At 52.2% G+C, this 19,698-nt stretch overlaps 4 protein-coding genes across 5 annotated transcripts in view; 2 read left to right on the forward strand and 2 right to left on the reverse strand.

Annotated features, from left to right (window-relative positions):
* The first annotated feature begins 1,264 nt into the window (after nucleotides 1-1,264).
* On the forward strand, nucleotides 1,265-10,344 carry PPTG_05586 (hypothetical protein). The gene is made up of 2 exons (XM_008899169.1): nucleotides 1,265-4,976; nucleotides 5,048-10,344. The coding sequence occupies exons 1-2, from the start codon at nucleotides 1,314-1,316 to the stop codon at nucleotides 10,289-10,291; spliced, it is 8,907 nt and encodes a 2,968-aa protein (XP_008897417.1). The 5' UTR covers nucleotides 1,265-1,313; the 3' UTR covers nucleotides 10,292-10,344.
* PPTG_05587 (hypothetical protein) lies at nucleotides 10,320-15,208 on the forward strand. Its single transcript, XM_008899170.1, has one exon. It carries the CDS (start codon nucleotides 10,498-10,500, stop codon nucleotides 15,172-15,174), a length of 4,677 nt encoding a protein of 1,558 aa, XP_008897418.1. The 5' UTR covers nucleotides 10,320-10,497; the 3' UTR covers nucleotides 15,175-15,208.
* Nucleotides 15,086-18,248, reverse strand: PPTG_05588. Of its 2 annotated transcripts, XM_008899171.1 has the most exons (10): nucleotides 17,058-18,248; nucleotides 16,904-16,981; nucleotides 16,763-16,830; nucleotides 16,576-16,681; nucleotides 16,424-16,518; nucleotides 16,027-16,366; nucleotides 15,893-15,954; nucleotides 15,769-15,826; nucleotides 15,620-15,697; nucleotides 15,086-15,547 (listed from the first exon to the last, which is right to left on the reverse strand). In XM_008899171.1, exons 1-10 carry the CDS (start codon nucleotides 18,135-18,137, stop codon nucleotides 15,251-15,253), a joined length of 2,262 nt encoding a protein of 753 aa, XP_008897419.1. In that variant the 5' UTR covers nucleotides 18,138-18,248; the 3' UTR covers nucleotides 15,086-15,250. The 2 variants fall into 2 exon arrangements, with proteins under 2 accessions (XP_008897419.1, XP_008897420.1); XM_008899172.1 differs by having other exon boundaries at nucleotides 15,620-15,826.
* Nucleotides 18,249-19,026: 778 nt separating this feature from the next.
* PPTG_05589 (hypothetical protein) overlaps nucleotides 19,027-19,698 on the reverse strand; it is a gene marked incomplete at both ends in the record, with an annotated part of 2,283 nt that continues 1,611 nt past the window's right edge. The window contains one exon of the mRNA XM_008899173.1: nucleotides 19,027-19,696. Coding sequence (XP_008897421.1) covers nucleotides 19,027-19,696 — 670 coding nt within the window. The remainder of the gene's footprint in view (nucleotides 19,697-19,698) is intronic.

Genomic DNA, 19,698 nt, shown 5'->3' on the forward strand with positions numbered 1-19,698 from the left:
CCGCGGCTACCAGGAATCGCCTGGTCGGCGATGAATAAACTGGCTTCGGGATGGTTCCCGCACTGGTTTTCGACAACTCGAGAGAAACAGAACACGTAGGGGATTTCCGTGAGCATGTGCTCCGACATTTCGAAGCGTCGAAATACTATTCTGCTCTTCGTGAGATGCTACAGCGGCTCAGCTGACATCGATAGCTAGTAGTTGGCTTTCATCTTCCGTGTCGAGGGTATGAGCATGCTAGACCAAGTTCTATGCTACGCCAATGGACTTAAGTCTCGCGCGCGTAGCTACGTAAAGCTGGAGAACCCTGAGACGCTGAGCGTCACGATGAATCTTGCTCTCAAGTGTGAAGTCACTCACTTCGTCAAAGTCGTGCGCTACCGTCAAGCCAAAGGGGACAAGATATAGCCATCTGGCGATCCTTCGTCTGACAAAACCAAGGGGAAGCCTTCCCGTGGGAAGGGTCGCTATAAGACCAAATCGGACGGCAAGCGCCCCTTTTGCCGGTGAACTTGGGCAGGTTTCTGGGGCGCTCGAGTACGTTCCGCCAGTGCTTGGTTCAGCCAGTTGACCTCGGCGAGTAGCTGGGTGTTCGTCGGTATCGGCTCCTTGAGGTCAGGCTGCTGGGACCAACAACTGCTATCAGTATATCTGGAACAGGGAAGCTTGGGGGAGGGAGCGTCAAAAGGAAAGTGCCGCCCCCGCAGTTCAGACGGATGAATGCTTCTAGAGGCTTCCACAGCCACTCTATATCTGCATATGTATTCTTTACTAAACTATACTATTCGTAGTAATACTAACCGTTCATTCCTATAGGTCACTATTATTAACCAATCATATACACGTAGCGTTTCGTCTACACGTACTCACGCCCACACGATTAGTCTGATCTCGGCAATATTGACGCCGTAGCTCGAGCTGCTCCGATGAAATGAAATATTTGTATGTTGAATGACAGCCTTGTCGTTTCGAACAACTATAGATCATCTTGCAGGAGATTTTGAGTAGCGAGGTGAAGATCAGCCTTAGTGACCGCTTCCTTGTTGGTCCTTCCACATTAGTAGCAAGATAACATGCCAAATCAAGATAATAATATCGGTCGACTTCGAAGTAGTAGATACTCCTGACAATTTTACGAAAGCTAAAAAAACTCGTATTTCATTTAAAAAGAAATCTTTCGTGATATTCTTTTTTAGAGGTATTCTACATCGGTGTGGTGTTCCGTTTCTACCCTCCTCGTGTGAACCACCAAACCATTGACTGGTTTGGAGACGACACTTTCAAAAGCCGCATTCACTCTTGAACCTCTGACGATGGAGCCTCCGCCGGCTAAGAAGCGGCGTCATCGCTTCCAGAAGGTCGAGGAGCGCGTGAGCAACTTGCAGCATGAACTCACACTGCACGCCAAGACGACATGCGCCGTGGACGAGTCATCGCAGCTCTCGTTCAAGGAGGAACTAGGTCTGCAGGCGGAGCTCACGACGCTCGACAGTTTCCAGCTCCTGTTCCGCGCGCTGCAGCCGCTAGTGACCACCACTCCGCAGCTGCTGCATCACCTTAAGAAGGTGGTCAAGCGTCTTCAAAAAGAGCTGAAAGAGGCGCGCGATGACACTCAAGACCACGTCGTACAGCGCCAGCGCCTCGTGCCTGTGCTCAAGCTCGTCACCGCGCTGGCGAGAGAGCTCGGCAAGGAGTTTTATCCCCATTTCGCGGGCACATTGCCACTTGTCGTAGCTGTTATTGACACAAAGGATCCAGAGCTCAGTACGCAAGTATTTAAAACACTTACGATGCTGTTTAGTTACCTCAGAGTGCAGCTATTGGCTGACATGGAGGCTGTGCACAAGTGCTACTTCCCGTTACTTGGCCATCCAAGGGAATTCGTCCGCAATTTTGCAGCTCAGACGCTGGCTGTGTTACTAAGACGACTGGAGTCGCCCAAGGCTATGAGGAAGTACTTGCGCGCCTATTTAACGGCATTGGTGAAGGGCTCTGGACGTAGTAATGAAATCCTGAGGGACGGATCGGCTAAATTGTTCTTTGCACTGGTGAAAAACGTGAACCATGGCTTCCACTCGCGGATGCGCGAGGTCCTGCTGTTTCTATTGGGCTCGTTCCGCCCAAAGGAGGAAGAAAAAGAGACGCAGGAGTATCTGGAGCAACAGGAAGCAGTGTTTGAGATCGTGTACCAGACCTGCGGACTCATGATGAAGCACACGGATGCAGACCACTCGGGCGAGATGCTCGAGTGCTTAGTGTTGGTGGTCAACAAGGTGACGAAAATTCGACATGAGAAGGAGGAAGCTCCCACGGAAGCGGACGATTTGTACTTGAGTCGTGTGCTTCGTGTTCTGCGTGGGTTCTTGACTTCGCGAATCGGAAGGCTGGTTACAGGAGCGAGTGATGCCTACGAAGTGCGTGTGCCCAGTGTACACAAGGTCTGTGCAACACTGGTGTCGCCTGAAAACAAGGTGCTTGTCTCCCAGAGCACTGCTCTGTGTGATGCGCTCATGAAGACGTTTGAACCGGTTTGGCGGCTATTCCCCGCTGAAGATGATGTCATGTCCGCACAGATGAAGGCCATTTTTGCTGCGGCTGCAAGCAATGATGAGCAGGAGTACTGGCGTACCAAGATTCTCGAGTTCGTGAACAAGGAACTGCGTAATACTCATATTGACGTGAGTTTCGTGCTCGAATTTGTGCTGCCCAACGCTATGGAGTTCGCGCTGAAGACTCTTATCAAGACTGATGTGGCTACGTTTAGCTCGTTGCTATACCAACTGGGTGACTACGTTGCAGACAAGGCAGGAGAAATAAATGAAGACCAGAGCGCGTATATAGTTCGCTCGAAGGCGGATAGTCCGTACTGGCTGCTGTCGCTTGGTGAAATTGATGCCAACGCTGAGAAGACGCTGTTCGACACTGGTCGGAAGCTGTTTAAGGAGAGCGAAAAGAACAAAGACACGGAGAGTTTGGCTGTGTGCTGGAAGTTTTGCAAGGTCTTGCAGCTTCTGCGCTTGAATGATGCCAAACTGATTAGTTTTACTACACCCCTCATCACAAAGTGCGACGAGAGGTTGAAGGACGAATCCTCTGCGTGTACTACTCAAGTTGCGGCTCTGCGTGCTGAGCTGTGGCAGCTGCAGCAGTTTGCCAAGCACCAGAAGAGCAAAAGCTCGACGATCACAACGAAGTATGTGGAGCAGGCATTGCTGGGAAAAGAAGCTTCGTTCAAGACCTTGTCAACACTGTTGATGCTGATCGATACGGAACCGGAGGAGAAGCAACACGCAGTTCTAACGGTCGATTCATTATCGCGTGTAGCAAAGTCTCTGCTACCTACACTGCGATCACCCGCGCATGAGCTACGCTTGGTGGCACTACAGTTACTGGCTCGGTTCAAGCGCTTGAACTTCCTAGATTCCGACAACGGATTGCTGACCGGTCTGTGCGATCTACCGGATGTTTGTGTGAACCTTGAGCTCTCCTGCAAGAAAATTTCTGTTGCCACTGAGCGTGAGGTGGTGCGTCTGCTAACGCGTGTGAAGATCCTGTGCCGCTCGCCGCAGACTCCTGAGCTGTACAAGAAAATTGCTGTGAACCAGTTGCTCGGTCTGTACCACGTCAAGTTTTCCACGATCTGGACACACATCGCCGACGCAGTGGAGACTGCTGTTCGGCTGCACTTTAACGAGTTTTGGCCTTGCATTAGTGCTGAGCTTTTGAAGGCTTTACTCCGACATGAAGATGCTAATGAAAAGCAGGATAGCGACTCAAGTACGAGCGATGTCGTCGCGGAGTTTGAGCGTGTGTGCATGCTGGAACAGGGGAAAGTGCCTGCCTCACAAGCTACAGACGCAGCTACTCACCATTCGCTGTTGTGGAAGGGCCTCTTGAAGTTCACTGACCTGGTCGAAGCCAAGACGAAGTTCATGGTGCCGCTCTTTCTCACGTTCTTACGCGACCAGTACAGCTCGATTTACACGGATGAGTTGGACGCCAAACGCCTCGAAGAAATCGACCAGGCCCTTGCTAAACTTGAAGAAACCAACAGCAAAGACGAATCTCCTGACTGGCGCAAACCTGTTGAGTTCCAAGGCCTGACAACGAAGGAAGTGCGTGGCAAATTTGTGGATCAATTGAAGCTGTTCGCTGCCTTCCGCAATATGAAGGGGGCGTATGCGCAGCAGCTGCTACATGCACTCTTCTTCGATCTGCTAATGAAGTCGGACGAGGTGATCTCGAAGTTGGCATTGCAGTGTCTGTACGCCTTCGGTAGCAAGGCTATTGTTTCGTATAAGACGCAGCTGAATCGACTGACGGACTCTGCTTCATTCCGCGAAGAACTCGCGAGCTTTAAGATTGGAGAAGGAGAAGGTGTCGTGCTGCGTGAACACCGTCAGGAGCTGTTGCCTGTGCTGCTGCGACTGCTGTACTCCAAGTGTGTCAGTAAGAAAGGGCGTAACAACGGTGATACAGTGGCCGCTCGACGTTCTGCTGTTCTAGCGTACTTGGCTGCGTTGGAGGCGCCTGAACTTGCCAGCTTCGTGGAACTGGTGGTGCGCGCATTTGATGTCACGATCGAAGCTCCCGAGACTTCTACTCCAGGTGCACTTGTCACCGCCGAAGCGGTGACGCCTGTAGTAGCCGTTTCCACCGTGCAACCCTCACGTATCTTGGGTTTCTTGAATCTCCTGGAGGATCTGATCGACCAACTTGGAGTTAAGCTGGCTGCATTCGTTCCTCGAATTGCTGATGTGCTGCTGGCTATTCTCCAGATCAGCATTGTATCAAGTGAAGATGACGATATGGATGGCTCAGCCGAAGCCGAGGAAGAGGATACGACGGTCGCGGTTGGTTCGAAGCGTAAGGCTGATGAGCCTTCGTCGACCGTGGACACGCTGGTGACTTCTGCGTCGATGAAGAAGCAGATTCGCATGTTGACCTACCGCCGACTTGCGGAGATGATTGACATGGTACGAAGGCATAGTCTTATCGAAACTCATTGAGAGGCTCAGATACTAACCATCGATGTGTGTTTATGTAGTTTGACACCCTCGTGCATCTTGAACCGTGGGTAGTTGCAGTGCTGGACACCTCTCGCGAAGCGGTCACGCACTTGCCTAGTGCTGTGGTCGGCGCAGGCAAGGCATCAGCACTTCTGGAGCTACTTGTGGCAATGGGTCGTGCTGATCGAGCGCGTCAGTGGATCCCGGAGCCTCTGGTGCTCAACGTCATCTCGTGCTTGTCTGCTGGGCTCACGTCGTCCAGCGCAACGTCTTCAGCTACTCGTGGCATTTCACCTGAAATCCTGGACTCGATTCTGCAGTTCATGGATTCACTACTCGACGGAGATGAAGGTTTGTTGTCTGAAGACCAAGACGAGACTATGACCGCCTCCAAGCAGGATAAACTGCTGATACCTCAGATCCCTTTTGTCTTGGAGCAGTTTGTCCAGCGTTTCCAAGCTAAGGCGGCACGATACGCGAGCGACCGGTACGCAGGATCGTCACGGAAGGAACTTACCTTCCTCTGCCGTCTGTCGCATCACTTGGAAGCCTCCGAGGGAGACATTGCCGTCGCTGCGCATGATTTGTTCCAGTTGTTGCTACCGTTCTTGCTGCGCAACCACCAGACATCGCCGAAGGACAAGGAGAACTTGTTGGAGGTATTGGCGCACATGGTGCCCAAGCTGTCGGAGCCAAAGAAGCATGTGCTTGCCCTTGCGCGCCTGTTAGCCCCAGGAGCGAACTGCATCGCTGATCGTGATCCTCGTCTCAAACTGGTGGCGGTGTTTACAGCGCTTGGTGCGCACTCAGCGCTTAAGGAGCTGGCTCCGGTGGCGGAGTTGCTGGTTGAGCTCAACGCGTATGATGCCAAGCGGATTGAGGAGACGGACTATGAACGCCGTCTTATTGCGCTGAATCGCTTGAACTCGTCACGTTTTGCTGACTTTACGCACGAGACGCACTTGTTAGCACCCCTTGTGGCGCAGTGTCTGCAATCTATGCATGACACGGAGTTTGCAGTGCGTAGCGGTGCACTTGTTGCACTTTCGACTTTCCTGGAACTAGCCGCAGAGGTCGCAGTGGAGCAAAATACGCGTGAAGACGCTGTCAAGTGTCCCGTGCTTAATGCGCTGGAGTCGCTAGTCATGCCTTGCGTAAGATCAAGTTTGCGCTCGACGGATGAGAACACTCGACGTGGCTTTGTGACGTTGTTGGGATCGCTAGCGGACCAGCACAAGGCGTTCAAGCAGTTTGCATTCGTCCCAGCTGATCTGATACTGGCGCGTAACCAGGAAGACCCTGAAGCCGATTTCTTCTACAACATCACGCACATCCAGGCCCACCGCAGACGACGTGCTCTTCAGCGTCTCAGTGCCCTCATGGACTCCATGGCTGCCAAGGCGAAGGACCAAGTTGAAGGCGAAGAAAGTGAGGAACCTCAGTGCTTCTCGAACTCGACGGTGAATGGTGTGATCTTACCGCTGGTGCTGCACTTTGTCTACGAGACACACGCGAAGAGCCAGGAATCTCTACGTGCTGAAGCCGCAGCTTGTGTCGGAAGTGCTGCTGGGCTTCTGGGCTGGTCGCACTACCTCTCGCTTCTCCGCAGACTGCTCAAGTCGATCGATGGTCACGTGGAGATGGAAGGCGCTATCATTATGTCTATTTGCGCCGTGATCGACCACTTCCACTTCGCAGCTCCAGGTGCTGCCACTCAATGGCAAACACTAAAGCAAATGGCTAGTCAGCCAGTCGAAGCTGACGATGAGGATGAAGAAGACGAGGGTTCTTCCAAGGTTCAGGGCAACATGGAGACGCAGGTGCTTCCGATGCTCTATTCATACTTGTTCAAGGGTGTGGCTTCGAAGAAGAGTTCCAAGTCGCGGGACGATGATGGAGAATCGACCTCAGTATCTGAGGAAGCCGTATCGGTTCGTGTGCCTCTGGCGCTTGCAGTCGTCAAGGTATTGCGTCGACTGCGTGCTGAGACGTTCCAGCGTGAGCTGCCCAAGTTGCTGCTGAAGTTCGCGAACTTACTGAAGAGTAAGGATGAAGCTGTGCGTGTGTCGGCCCGTACGACGCTCGTTCGCATCGCTGTGGAACTTGGCTCGAGTTTCCTTCTGCCGATCGTGGAAGAACTTCGTCACACGTTACGTGATGGCTACATGGTCCACGTGTTGTCCTTCACTGTGCATGCATTACTGGAAAAGTTACCGGAAATCATGCAGGCAGACGGAAAGACTGGCGTACCCAAAAAGCCGCAGTCATTGCTCACACAGAGCAAGCAGCAAGAGGCTGAGTGTGAGGCTGAGTTTGCATCGCCGTTGGATGCTTGTGTGCCTAGTCTGATGGAGATCCTAGCCGCAGAGTTGTTCCAGGGCATGACGACGATCGGTGAGGCAGCAGAGGCTGCTGCTGGAGGCGTGGAACGTAAATCTGCCCAAAAGTCCAAGATGAAAGAGGCACGAGCGAGTGGAGGACGTAGTCTGGACTCTATTGAGCTGTTGGCAAGATCACTCCCCTTCCTACCCAACCCAAGCATCCACGAAGTTGTGAGTGCGCTTGTGAACCGCTTCCAGGCCACCGACGCTGGAGCGCAAGCCACCGCTGCGTTACAGGAGGCACTCAAGCGTGTGGCCATTGGACTTGCCAAGAACCCGTCTGTGGAGTCGTCCTACATGTTCCTGTACGCTTACAACGTTCTCAACTCGAGTCTCGAGAGTCTGCGGCCGGCCACTGAACGGGAAAAGGAACAGTACGAAGCTGGCGGTAGCAGCACTGCGCTGGTGACCTCCTGGCTTGTATCGGAGAAGAGTGCTTCTGCCACAAAGTTACTTGCCAAACGTGTGAGTTCCCTGGACACTGCACGCGTAACGATGCAGCAGCAAGTGACCGGTTTTGACAAGATGCGTCAACAGCAGCAAAGCAAGACCAAAAAGCAAAGACGTGAGGAGATCGCCGCTCTCCTGGCCGAGAGTACGGCACATCTGCGAGAGCTGCTGAACTTTGCTGTTTTTTTGGTGTTCTCTTTCCTTCGCAAGAACGGCAATACGAAGGACGAGGAAGATGGCAAGAAGAACGTCAATGCTCCGGCTCAACTTGTCGATCCGCTTGTGCCGCTGTTGATGCGCTGTGCAGGTGAATCGAAGAACGACCGTGCAGTGATCAATGCGTTGAAGTGCTTAGGCTCGCTGCTTCCCCGTCAAACCGAACTTCCTGCTTTGAGGGTGGCACGTACGCCGCTTCTTGATCGTCTCTTTAAGATCCTGCAACAGGCTGGGGCTGCTACGCGCAACGAGATGGTACAGACGTGCTACCGAACGCTTACTGCGCTACTCAGACAACAACAGGGATTGGAGCTTGCCAAGGAGAACGGGACTGCAGAGAAGAACTCAAAAAGCGAGAACCTCCGACTTACAGAGCCTCAGCTGCGTGTGCTTCTGAGCTTCTTGCGTGCTGATCTCGACGAGCAAGACCACCAGAATGCGACGTTTGCTCTGCTCAAAGCTATCGTGAACTCGCGCCTCGTGATCAGCGAAGTGTACGACGTCATGCTACGTGTTGGTGAGCTGTTGGTGCAGAGCGACGCCCCCGGCGCTCGTCTGAACTGTGCGACCATCTACCAGACGTTCCTACTCGAGTATCCGCTTGGCAACAAGCGGCTGTCTCGTCATCTCAAGTTCCTGGTTGACAATTTGAGCTACGGCCATACCACTGGACGCTCTGCTGTGCTGGAGGCGCTGCGTTCGCTGCTGTCGAAGCTCCCTCAGGACCTCGTGAACGCTCGTTCCCAGTTTTTCTTCTTGCCGCTGGTGTTACGACTGGCGAACGATGAGGCTTCCGAGTGTCGTGACCTCGCTCGTGCTGCGTTGAGCACATTGGTGCGTCGTCTAGGCAACAAGGAGCTGAACGAGAGTATTCTACTGGTAGGTACATGGTGGACACAAGCCTCGAACTCGGATACCGTGGATGCAGTCAAGCTGCTAGGAACGGCGGCGCAGGTGACGACTTTAGTGCTGGAGACTCGACCCGAGTTTTTCGAGCGTAGCGCTCCCCAAGTGCTGCTCGCGGCCCGCTCAGCACTTGAGCGTCGTCAGCGTGAGCTTGAGACCGCGGAGGACAGCAACCAGGTGCGATGGCAGCCGACTTACCACGTTTGCGTGACTCTCACTGCCTTCAGTGATCATCTTACCGGTCCTTACGAGCTCTGGCTGGAGGAATCCAAGCCTACCAAGAACTTCTTGGATGTCGTGATGCTGCCGTTGCTTCAGTATCCTCATGCATGGGTGCGTCTCGGTGCAACTCGGTTACTGACGTCGTATCTGCGTCGTCGACAAGCCAGTACACTCACGTATAAGGCTCCAGTCAAGCGGTTGTCTGGAGCCCTCGAACGTCTACACAACGGAGCCGTGTACCTGCAGCGTCCTGGACGTCTGTTTTCTTGGGCGAGTGCATTCTGCAAGTTGCTCGAAGCTCCGGCATTGAACAGTGAGCTGGCGGACGAAGTGCTCACTGCGTTGCCGTTTCTGTGCGAGGCGCTGGAGGCCACAGACGTTCCACAGGACGTGACTGCTGAGGCTCTGGTGGATGAAGCGGATGGAAACGAGGTAGCAGACGAAGAGGCTGATGAGAAGGAAGTCGAGGAACTGCAGCGTCGTGAGGAGGAAGAGAAGAACGATGAACGTGCCAAGTCGCGGACGCCCATGGGCTGGCTGCTCACTCGTCTGTCGTATGTGGCTCGTGGCTCGAGCTGCAGCAATGAGGTCCAGTCTGTGATATTCAAGCTGTTCGCTGCTCTGTTGCACAACCACGACGCCGCCTTCGCTGAGAAGTACGTCGTGCAGTTCATCAACCCGCTGTACCGCGCGACTAGCAAACTGGAGGAGCTACAAGCTCAGCAGGAGTATCTGATGTTGCAGAGACAGCAGAACCGCAACAAGAACCGTAAAAGCGGCTCCGCTCCGGAGCCTGTGACGCCGCCTGAGAGTGCGCTATTGGCCCAAGAAGTGCTGCAGCTTCTCGAGCAGAAGCTAGGAGCTACGCCGTTCTTGGAGGCGTACTCGTTCGTTCAGAGGAAGATGGCTGCACGTCGTGCTGCACGCAAGCTACAACGTCGCACCGAAGCCGTGTCGGATCCGCAGCGTGCTGCTCAGCGACGCATGCAGAAGAACGAGCAGAAACGCCGTACCAAGCAGATGCGTAAGCGCAAACACGCTGTGCTCAAGGGCTCGACCTCTGCGGCAGTGCGTCCCACCAAGGTGCTTCGTCCTGGTGCCGAGTAAATCCCATTAGACAAAACTAGATAGAGATAATTCCATGTATGTTTGAACTCCTTATGTCGGCGGTATCCTCCGTCGTGTGCTGCTCTTTGCTCAAGTTCCAGTTCTGGATATCGACTCAAGACTAGGTGGGACTAGGAATAGTCCAGTGTCCGTTTTAAGATCAACTTTAAATCTGAAGAACTCGAACGCATCGACAGGTTGAGATAATGACTAACAACAACCACGAGGAGGATCGTCGGTGGGGTAGCAAGACTTCTTTTCTTGCTCCAGCTCCAATCGCCAATGCGAAGACCCAAGCTTTTCAACGTCGACGACGAAGAATACCCCCTCGGGACGTGCAGCAGCATGAGCCGTGGTTGTTCCAAAGCGCCAGCATGAGTCCGCTGCCAATGCCGACATCCTTGCCCAGTCTTTCACTTTCAGAGAGTGATACCTCATTCTTCTACTTGGACTTGAACAGTTTAAAGAGTTTGTTACCTCCGTCCGATAGCCGACGTCGTCCGAGAAGTAGCGAGGAGAGCTATAGCAACTATCGAGGCGTTCGTGGATCTTCCAGTCGAGGACGACAAGCCTTACCGGCTCGACTGGAGGCGTTGAATCTCACGAGTAAAGCGATAGACATGAAGCATCGACCTCGAAAAAGAAGGCGACAAATGGGTCTGGCATCCAAGCAGAAGCTTCGTCGAAAGGCTCTACGACTTGACTCGGCCAAGGTGAGACCATCCACTCAAGAGCTAAATGACACAGATGCTGCTGCTGTTTACTTGTCTCCGACTAAGCGCACTCGAAACAAGGCGAGGAAGAGTAACACGCTGCAGCCTGTAGGAGACCGTCGCCCAGGATCAAGGCGAAGACCAGCGATGCATTACGCGTTCGACTACGACTCGGACGGCCAAGAACGAGCGGAAAAGCCTGAGACTCCGTTTGAAGATCTTGACGAAGAGCAGCGACAGAAGACTCTGATTGCTACACATTTAAACTTGACGCTGGAAGAGTACGAGCGGTTGGATGCAGCTTTCGGGAACACCTCGCAGCCTAGTCTCTCTTCGGAGGACGACCGATCCATGACAGAGCGGTATTATGAAGAATTCCAGGAGTTTGACGTCGATAACAGCGGCTCAATATCCCCAGATGAGCTTCGGCAGCTACTACTGGCGTCGGGTGAAGATATGGACGATACTGAGCTCGCTTCAGTCATCCAGCAAGCTGATACGGACCATGACGGTGAGATCAACTTCCGCGAGTTCATCGCTCTGATGCGCGCTCGCAAGCGACTTCTTCGTGTGGCTAACCACATGGGAGTGACGGGCAGTGGACTAACAAGTACTATCAGCACAGCTAGCCCTGGGTTTAATGGGTTTACAAGGAATGCCGGACAAGTTCTACCCCCTTTGAAGCTCGCAGCACGACAAGCCAAGCGCCATCTACAGCCTCAAAACCGCGCGCTTGTTGCCGCTCGCTCGACGCCATCGTGTCTTCGACCGGGTGCGAAAGTCGACATTAGTGATCTCCGACGAGAGCTCGCACTGTCCGAATATGGCATTCAAGAGCTCAACTCGAAGGTGCGCGAGGGACTGCAATGGGTTCAACAGCATTGCCCTGTGAGATCTCTCAAGGCCCAGATCTTCTGTCATCGATGGGGCATGGAGAAGGTTCATCAGCTTTTCTTACGACTTCAGTCACAGCAGATCTCTCGAGCTTTCCGTAAGTGGACGGCATTCCTCATGTTCGAGCGTAACAAGATCAAGGCCAACATGTTCCTGAAATGCAAAGGCAGTCAGAAGATGACAGCTATCATGAACAAGTGGAGACGGAAAGTTACAAGGCGCAAATTTGTGTGCTGGAAGACCGAGTGTATCGTTGAAGCTCGTAACGAACTCCACTCCGCAGCTATCGAGATCCAGCGTGTAGTTCGCGGAGATCTTGCTCGCTTGCTTCGGCTCCGAATGCAAGAAGAAGTCGCTATTATCCACATCCAGGCGTTTATACGAGGGCGATTGTCACGGACGTTGGCGAGTCGAAAGCGTCGGGCGAAACTGGAGCACGACGCTGCATGTCAGTTGCAGCGATGTTACCGTGGTTACACTGGCAAACGTTTAGCTCGGGCTCTGTTCAAGGCGCAACGAGAGACTCTCGCAGCGTGTCGTATCCAACGAGCCTTCAGAAATTTCCAGCGTCGTGAGCTTCTGCGTGTAATCCAGCAGTCCAAGCTTGAAAACGATAGCGCTATCGTGGTGCAGTGCTGTATTCGTAGCTATCTCGCACGACGAGAGCGATGGTGTCGTGCAACTGACAGAAAGCGAGAGCGCAGTGCGAAGGTTCTTCAACGATATGTACGTGGCTATCTCGCGCGATGCCGTGTGCTCAGGATGAGGAAGCAGATACAAGCTGCTTTGGTTATCCAGTGTTTCTTCCGAGTTTGTCACTCGCGTCGTCGAGTGCACATACTGAAGACGGAAAAAGAGACCAAACAACGACAAGCGTTTGAAAGATCAGCAGCTATCCGGATCCAGTCTCGATGGCGCTGTTTTATCACACGGAAGCACTATGTGCTTGGCAAGCAACGGCGAGAGGAAGCTCAGAAGCTGGAGAGGTTTAAACGACTCACCAGTGCTGTAGTTATCCAGTCCTTGTATCGTGGATACCTCGCTCGCCGCCGTGCACAGCGTGCTCGATATGAAAAGCTGAAATGGATGAACTTCACTCTCATGAACACCAGCGCATTGAAGATTCAGGCATTTTGGCGTGGCTTTCATGGTCGCTTGGCCTCGCACCTTCGACTACAAGCTCAAAAAGTTCAGCAACACCAAGAGAACGAGGCAGCGAAGCGTATTCAAGTCATCACGAGAGGCAAGTTAGCTCGGGATAAGCGTCGACAACTAGAGCTAGAGCGTGCCAAGCTGGCGTCACAGCAACGTACACGGGTGAGAGCTGCTCTTCGTATCCAGAAGGTGTTCCGCGGCAAACAAGCTCGAAAAATGGTACAGGAACTCCAGCAGAAACATCGTGAGGAAGCTCGTCTTGCACTTGAGCGCTTGGTTCACCAAACGAAGACACGCGCTGCTACAAAGCTCCAATGTTGCTCTCGGCGGTTCCTGGCGCGTTGTCAATATTTGCATCAACGGCAAGAGATGGAGAGACGTAAGCAGCAAGAAGAGCTCCGAATCACGCAAAACCATGCCGCGATTGTGATCCAGTGCGCTATCCGGCGTGCTGGAGCTCGACGCGTTTTGCTTCAGCGACGCCGCGAGTTTGAGAAAAGAATCTCCATGATGGCATCGGAGAAGGCGCACGATGAGATCGAGAGGCTGCGGCAGGAGCAGGAGGAGGAGCTATTGAAGCTCAAGATGCAGTTGATGTTCCAGGCGAGTAGCGCAAACGAAGAAGCCGAGAAACTCCGTGAGGAGTTGGCTCTACAACGCGAAGAAGAGGAAGCCCGTCGCAAGGAGGAGGCTCAAGAGCTAGCACGTCTTCGACTCGAGACGCTCATGCAGCAGCGCGAGATCGATACTCGAATTGAGCAAGACAAGCAAAAGAAGATGGAAGCTCAACGGCTGCGCGAGAGGCTGGAGGCGGAGAAGCAGGCACAACAGGAGAAGGAGGCTGCTATGCGCACACAAGAGAACGAGGAGTTAGCGGTCATGAAGCTCGCGACGCTACTGCCAACTAAGCTGGAAGAGCAAGACAAGATAGACCGAACACTGCAACAAGAAGCAGAGCACTTGAAGCAAGCTGCTCTCGCGATCCAGAAGGACCAGGCCCGGTTGAAAATCCAAGCAGTATGCTTGAAGCACGTGGCTCGGAAGCGGCTTGTTAAGCTGCAGCAAGCTCAATCTGCAGCTATGGCAAGTATCCACGACGAGGAGGAGCGCTTGAGACTTCAGGCCGAACAGCACAAGGAGGTGGCTTTAGCGCGGTTGAAGGCCATGATGGATGACGAGGCTCGCGCACGCGAACAGGAGACCAAAGAGCTCGAACTTCAGATGCTTGAACGTGCTCGAAAAGAGAAAGAGCGGATCGCTCTTCGCAACTCGTCGGCTAGAAAGATTCAGTCTCGTGCCCGTGGGTACTTGGCTCGGCAGCGCGTGAAAGCTATTCAACACAAAATCGAGAAAGAACGTGAGGATCGTGCGAAAGCAATGCAAGAGACAATTGAAGCTGCTGAAGCGGAGGTGGCTGAGGCACTTATCGAAGCGGGTGAAGCTGAGCCGGATGCCGACGAGGAGACGAAAGCTGACGAGTGGGGCGAGTACTGGGACGAGAACGCGCAGGCTTCGTATTTCTACAATATCCGCACACAGGAGGCAAGCTGGACTCGGCCGGTGTCAGCGCTATCTGCGAAGACAATGGAGAACATGATGGGAGCTGCAGGAGTGGCAGAAGAGCAAGAGCAGAATGCAGCCGCAGGATACGTCGACTACGCCGCCAATGGACAAGTTGATGAAAATGGGTACCCCGTTTCGGAAGCCGCAGCCGAGAGCTATGCAGACGAGTATGGCTACTACGACCAATACGGTCAGTATCACTACTACGAGCAGAACAACGCGGGGTATTATGGTGCCCCTCCATATGGGCAGGGATACCCACAGATGATGCAACCGAACTATGCGGCCGCTGCAGCCAACTATGCGTATCAGGCTGCTGCAGCGATGGCATTCGGCCAAGCTATGATGTACGGTGCACCTGTGATGGGATATGGTGGTAACCCGGCGATGGTTCAACCGGCGCAGCAGTATCCCCAGGCTCCAGCGACAGACTCACGTGCCGAGACAGAAAACGCTGGAGAAGCAGTCTCACCAGATCCATGGGAGAAATTCTATGACCAGTACACCGGCGCAGCATATTACTACAACAACATTACAGGCGAGCAATACTGGGCATAACAGAATCATAGTACAATTGTCAGTATCGACCTCGATTGTTGTAGTGTAAGACGTCCATTCCTATTGCCAACTGCCGTCAGTCTTCGTCCACGTTCATCATAGAGCTATCATCGGAAAAGTTCAGACTTGAGCATGCTAGTGACTGTCGACTGCGTTCGATACTGCTGTAGGACTGATCCAGACGCCGTAAGTTGCTGTCATTTCCTGTCGAACGACGAGCTCTGAGAGGAGTGAGACCACTTGTTTTTGGGGCATTTTTCGGGGGCGGCTCCGCAAATTCAGGAAATGAACCGGGTCCACCAGACAGAGACTCTTCAAACGCAATGGTGATCATGGACCCCGCAAGTGTATCTTCAGGGGCATATGCAAGTGCCTAAATTATGCAAAATGTTAGAGCTGATGAAGCACATCGGAAAAAGGTCTATCAAATCAGTGAGATCCTTACCGCATGGTAAGATTCGATTGCTTGTTCTAAATTTCCCTTCATATGATAGGTGAAGCCCAGTGCAGCAAGAATGGAGGACTGGAAGCACGAATCGAAGACAATATAATCACGCCATCATTTCACTTAATAAAATCGATGAGAAAACGTACATTTCGAGGTGATAATCGAAGTGCACTTTGGAAGTAGTGAATAGCTTGGTCAAACTTCCTGGTTAAAGAAAAATGTCAGGTTAAAGTTGCAAATTACCACAACGTTTTTCAATGCTTGACGCACCGCAATTTGCGGTATGAATATCCGAGATTGAACAGCGTCGGCTCCCATGCCTCCATAAGTCGCTAAGAACAATAAGAAAACGATCAAGATTGAGTGTCCGAGAGACCGCACAAACTTAACAGTACAATTCCTACCTCAGGGAGACCTTTGCACAGCTGAAGAGCCTTGGTGAACATCTCGATCGCTTGAGGATAGTCCTTTTCCTTGTAATAGACACTGCCCAATTCGTTGTAAACCAATGGGTCGGTAGGGCAGATAACGCTTGCCTGCCGAATAAACTCCAGGGCTTGGACTAAATTGTTGGTACGAAGATACTCCATGCCGATATACAGAGGTGGCAGATGGGAGCCCGGAAAAAGACTTAACGCCGTCCGATATGACGACATGGCCTGATCACTTTCATCCTGTGCAGCAAATGAGTTCCCAAATCCGATCCAGGCTGGCGCATAGCTCGGCTCTAGAGATGTCGCTTTGCTGTTAAATCAATTGTAAGCCATCACCCTACTAAAATGCTAAGTCACATGCACGTACTGGAAATATCTTTGTGCGGTCTCGTATTTCTGAATCAGGAGATAGTAGCAGCCCACAGTATACCATGCTGAAGCTTTCGTTGGATACACATCCACCTTCAACAAATAGTGTCAGCGTTGCACGATAGTATGATAGCCAGTAAAGCTGCTTACCATTTGATGTGCGTAGTGATAAAGCTCTCGCTTCTTTCCTAGTTCTACAAGTGTACCCACATACACCGAAATTACGCGGAAATTAAACGGGTCTCTTTCACGAACACTGGATCAAGGAGGTGCAAACGCATGGTTAGTGTCTCAACGTGAACGTACGACAGCATTTTTCCAACAGCAATCCCAGTACCTTTCGCAAATCTCGTGCGCCAGCTGAATGTCGTGCTGATAATAATACGTCTCAGCTCTCGTGATATTCTGCATATACCAGCGTCAAGATACGTTAGCACTATCACTCCGTACCAACCACCACAATCCGCACAAATCTAACCAATTCTAAGTTGTCTGCTAAGCCGAACTCCTGCTCCACTTCAGCAAATCTCTCCTCAACTGGAGTTGTTGTGTCGTACTGTAACACCACATCAACCGGACTACGTGAGTACACAACGAACACTCCAACAATACGCCTAACGTTCAATCCCCACCTTCCCCACGTGAGTCTGGTACAATAGCTCCAGTAGCTGCATTTCATCCACAGAAAAGTCCAGCGACGCCACCAGCTCCTTCTCCTCTTGTGCCGACAGCATTTGCTTGTCAAACAGATGAAAGAACGCCTCCGAGCAGTGCACGTCACACCGCAGCGCAATGCGGAAGTAAACCGTAGCGTTTTCCCGATTGCCGATGGCTTCAAATGTCTCGCCCATCAACAGCGCCAGCGACGACACCACATTGATAACTTCAGCATAATCATCTCCTGCATTTACCTGCTGCACTTTCTTAGCAAACAGCACCACGTCATGCTCCCTATCGGGCAGCACCGATCCCAGCAGCTCCAGACACTCCTCCTTCTGCTTAATGGCCAGCATGCACCTGCCCAGCAGCAAAAAAGCTCTCAACGTCACGTGGCTAGGCACTGTAATTCCCTTAACGGCCTCTACGTCAGTGAGTCTGGCTTTCTTGATGGTGTGGATAGCTCGGTGGAACTCTCTGTTTAAGTAGCACGCGTCTGCGAAGAGCAGCACGTCATTATCGTTGCTGGGAGACATGGACACCAACTTATCCGCGTAGAAGAGTGCGGACGCCGCGTGGTGCTGCGCGCTGCATATTTTCACAAGCTGTCTTAGTCTGTCCACCGTGATCTGTCTACTGTCCTTCTGGACGCTTGTTGACGTCTTCCGATTAGTCAATGGGGGCTTTGTAGCAGGTTTATTGTCCTCCAAATGCCCTCCAGAGTGCGTGGGGTGTCGTACAGCGTCCTCCCCGCTCTTAAGTGTCCACATGGATTCTGCGTCCTTGCTCACTTCGTCCTGCTCTTCGTCCTGATCCGTGTCCTGGTCCGTGTCCAACGGTCTTCTGGCTGTGATGAAGGCTGCGGCTTGGTCCACTCTTCGTCGGCGCTTCTTGGCTCGAGCACTGGCCTCGTCCGCTGCGCTAGAGGCTGCCGAGTCGAAGGCGAGTGTGCGTGTGGTGCAGTCTGGAGTCTGGACAGGCGACGGTTGGCGCCATGAAGAGCCATGAATAGAAGGGGCGGGAGGCCGGCACGGCGTCGGCGGCGGCGGTGCCATGAGAGGAGAGATGACAGAGTGAATGTCGCTAGTAAAGAAGGAAAGGACTGCGGAGCGACAAGCAGGTGATGCTGATGCAAGAGGTTGCCTTTCCTGTGGGATGTATACACTAAATTACGTACTATTACGTATGACACATTAGAAACGCACTCAGGAGATAGAAATGTCGAAGTTGAAGTGGTTAGCCAATCAGAATGCTTTTTAACTCGTACCCTGTGTTTGGCAGTTTGTCAACGGAGTCGTAAATTGCTAGCACAACAGATTGGTGCTTCCAGTTCACTCGATCTTTTTGGTGACAAAGCTCGCGCTCAATGATGGCAAGTTGTACTGCAAACAAGATTCTTAGCCTACCTGGCTAGCCGCAGAAGAAAGCTGACTGATCACCATGGTAGAGTAACGGCACGGATGTTGACAAGAACTGTATTGAACACTACGTGTTCAACCAGGATAGATCTCCCTGGGTCCGCAAGGATCTGAAAGTCGGCGTCATCAGCGATGTGCTGAATATTTTGCTTTGTACTATCAATCCCTTCAACGCTTAATCAGTTAAATACACTCCTAACTACCAGGGAATTCCACAGGTTTCCAAGTATATCGTTCTTGACAAATGCGGTTCTGCACCATCCATTGACATTAGATAAAATCAAGGATCTGCTTCAGTAAAACTACATGTATTGAAGCAGCGTCCTTGATTTATTTGCAATAATGGACATGCGCTTTGCTTTCTTTATAATTTCAGTGACCGAGATAAAAACACTTGCGTCGCTACACTTGGCATTTTGGAAATATGTACGCGAATACTTTGGGAACTATTAGTTACTATCAGTAAAATCTATACAACTACTACAACTAGTATCTGCTGGCAAACTTCACAGACCGAACTTGCCACTTACCGGCGAAAGGCTGGGCTACTGGACTCTCTGTTGAGACTACAAGAGCGTATTTCCACTGAAATATCTGAGCTACTCAGTAGTTGTGTCTCACAAAACTCAAGCGCGGAACTACTGCTCGAAAAGAAGCTCCCCTCGTCCGTGATATTGTTCCTGACGAGCAACATTTGAATTTCGGGTATCGCCCCAGCGTACACAACGGTGATACCATGATTGCTGCAGTACTTTTGTAGGATGAGGAAAGCACTCCGTACCACCGTGGAATCTGCCGCCGTGACACCAGTGAAGTCCATGACCACATACTCGGTCTCCACAATGCCAGGATTACTTGCTGGGGTTCCGTCTAGGCACTCGATCAACGGCGTCCGGTTCTCGTTAGGAGTGAGCAGTAGCACACTTGCATCGCTATAGTAGTATGCCCTATCACCGTCATCATCGACAGCAGCTAATGACTTGCGAACATACACCGCTTTCTGGACACGATCGAGGATCTGCACTGACGATCCAAAGAAGAGGAAACCTCTCAACTCGAAGTATGCGATAGACTTGCTCTTCTGGTCCAGTATTTGGCGTTCAGTGAGGGTACGTTCCGCGTCAGAAGAGCGAGTTTTCCGATCCACAGCAGGTAGACGAATGAAGCCAAACAAGAAATTCAAAATCGCAATGCCTAC

The sequence above is a fragment of the Phytophthora parasitica genome, assembly GCF_000247585.1.
Source record: "Phytophthora parasitica INRA-310 unplaced genomic scaffold supercont2.7, whole genome shotgun sequence".
NCBI lineage: Eukaryota > Oomycota > Peronosporomycetes > Peronosporales > Peronosporaceae > Phytophthora > Phytophthora nicotianae.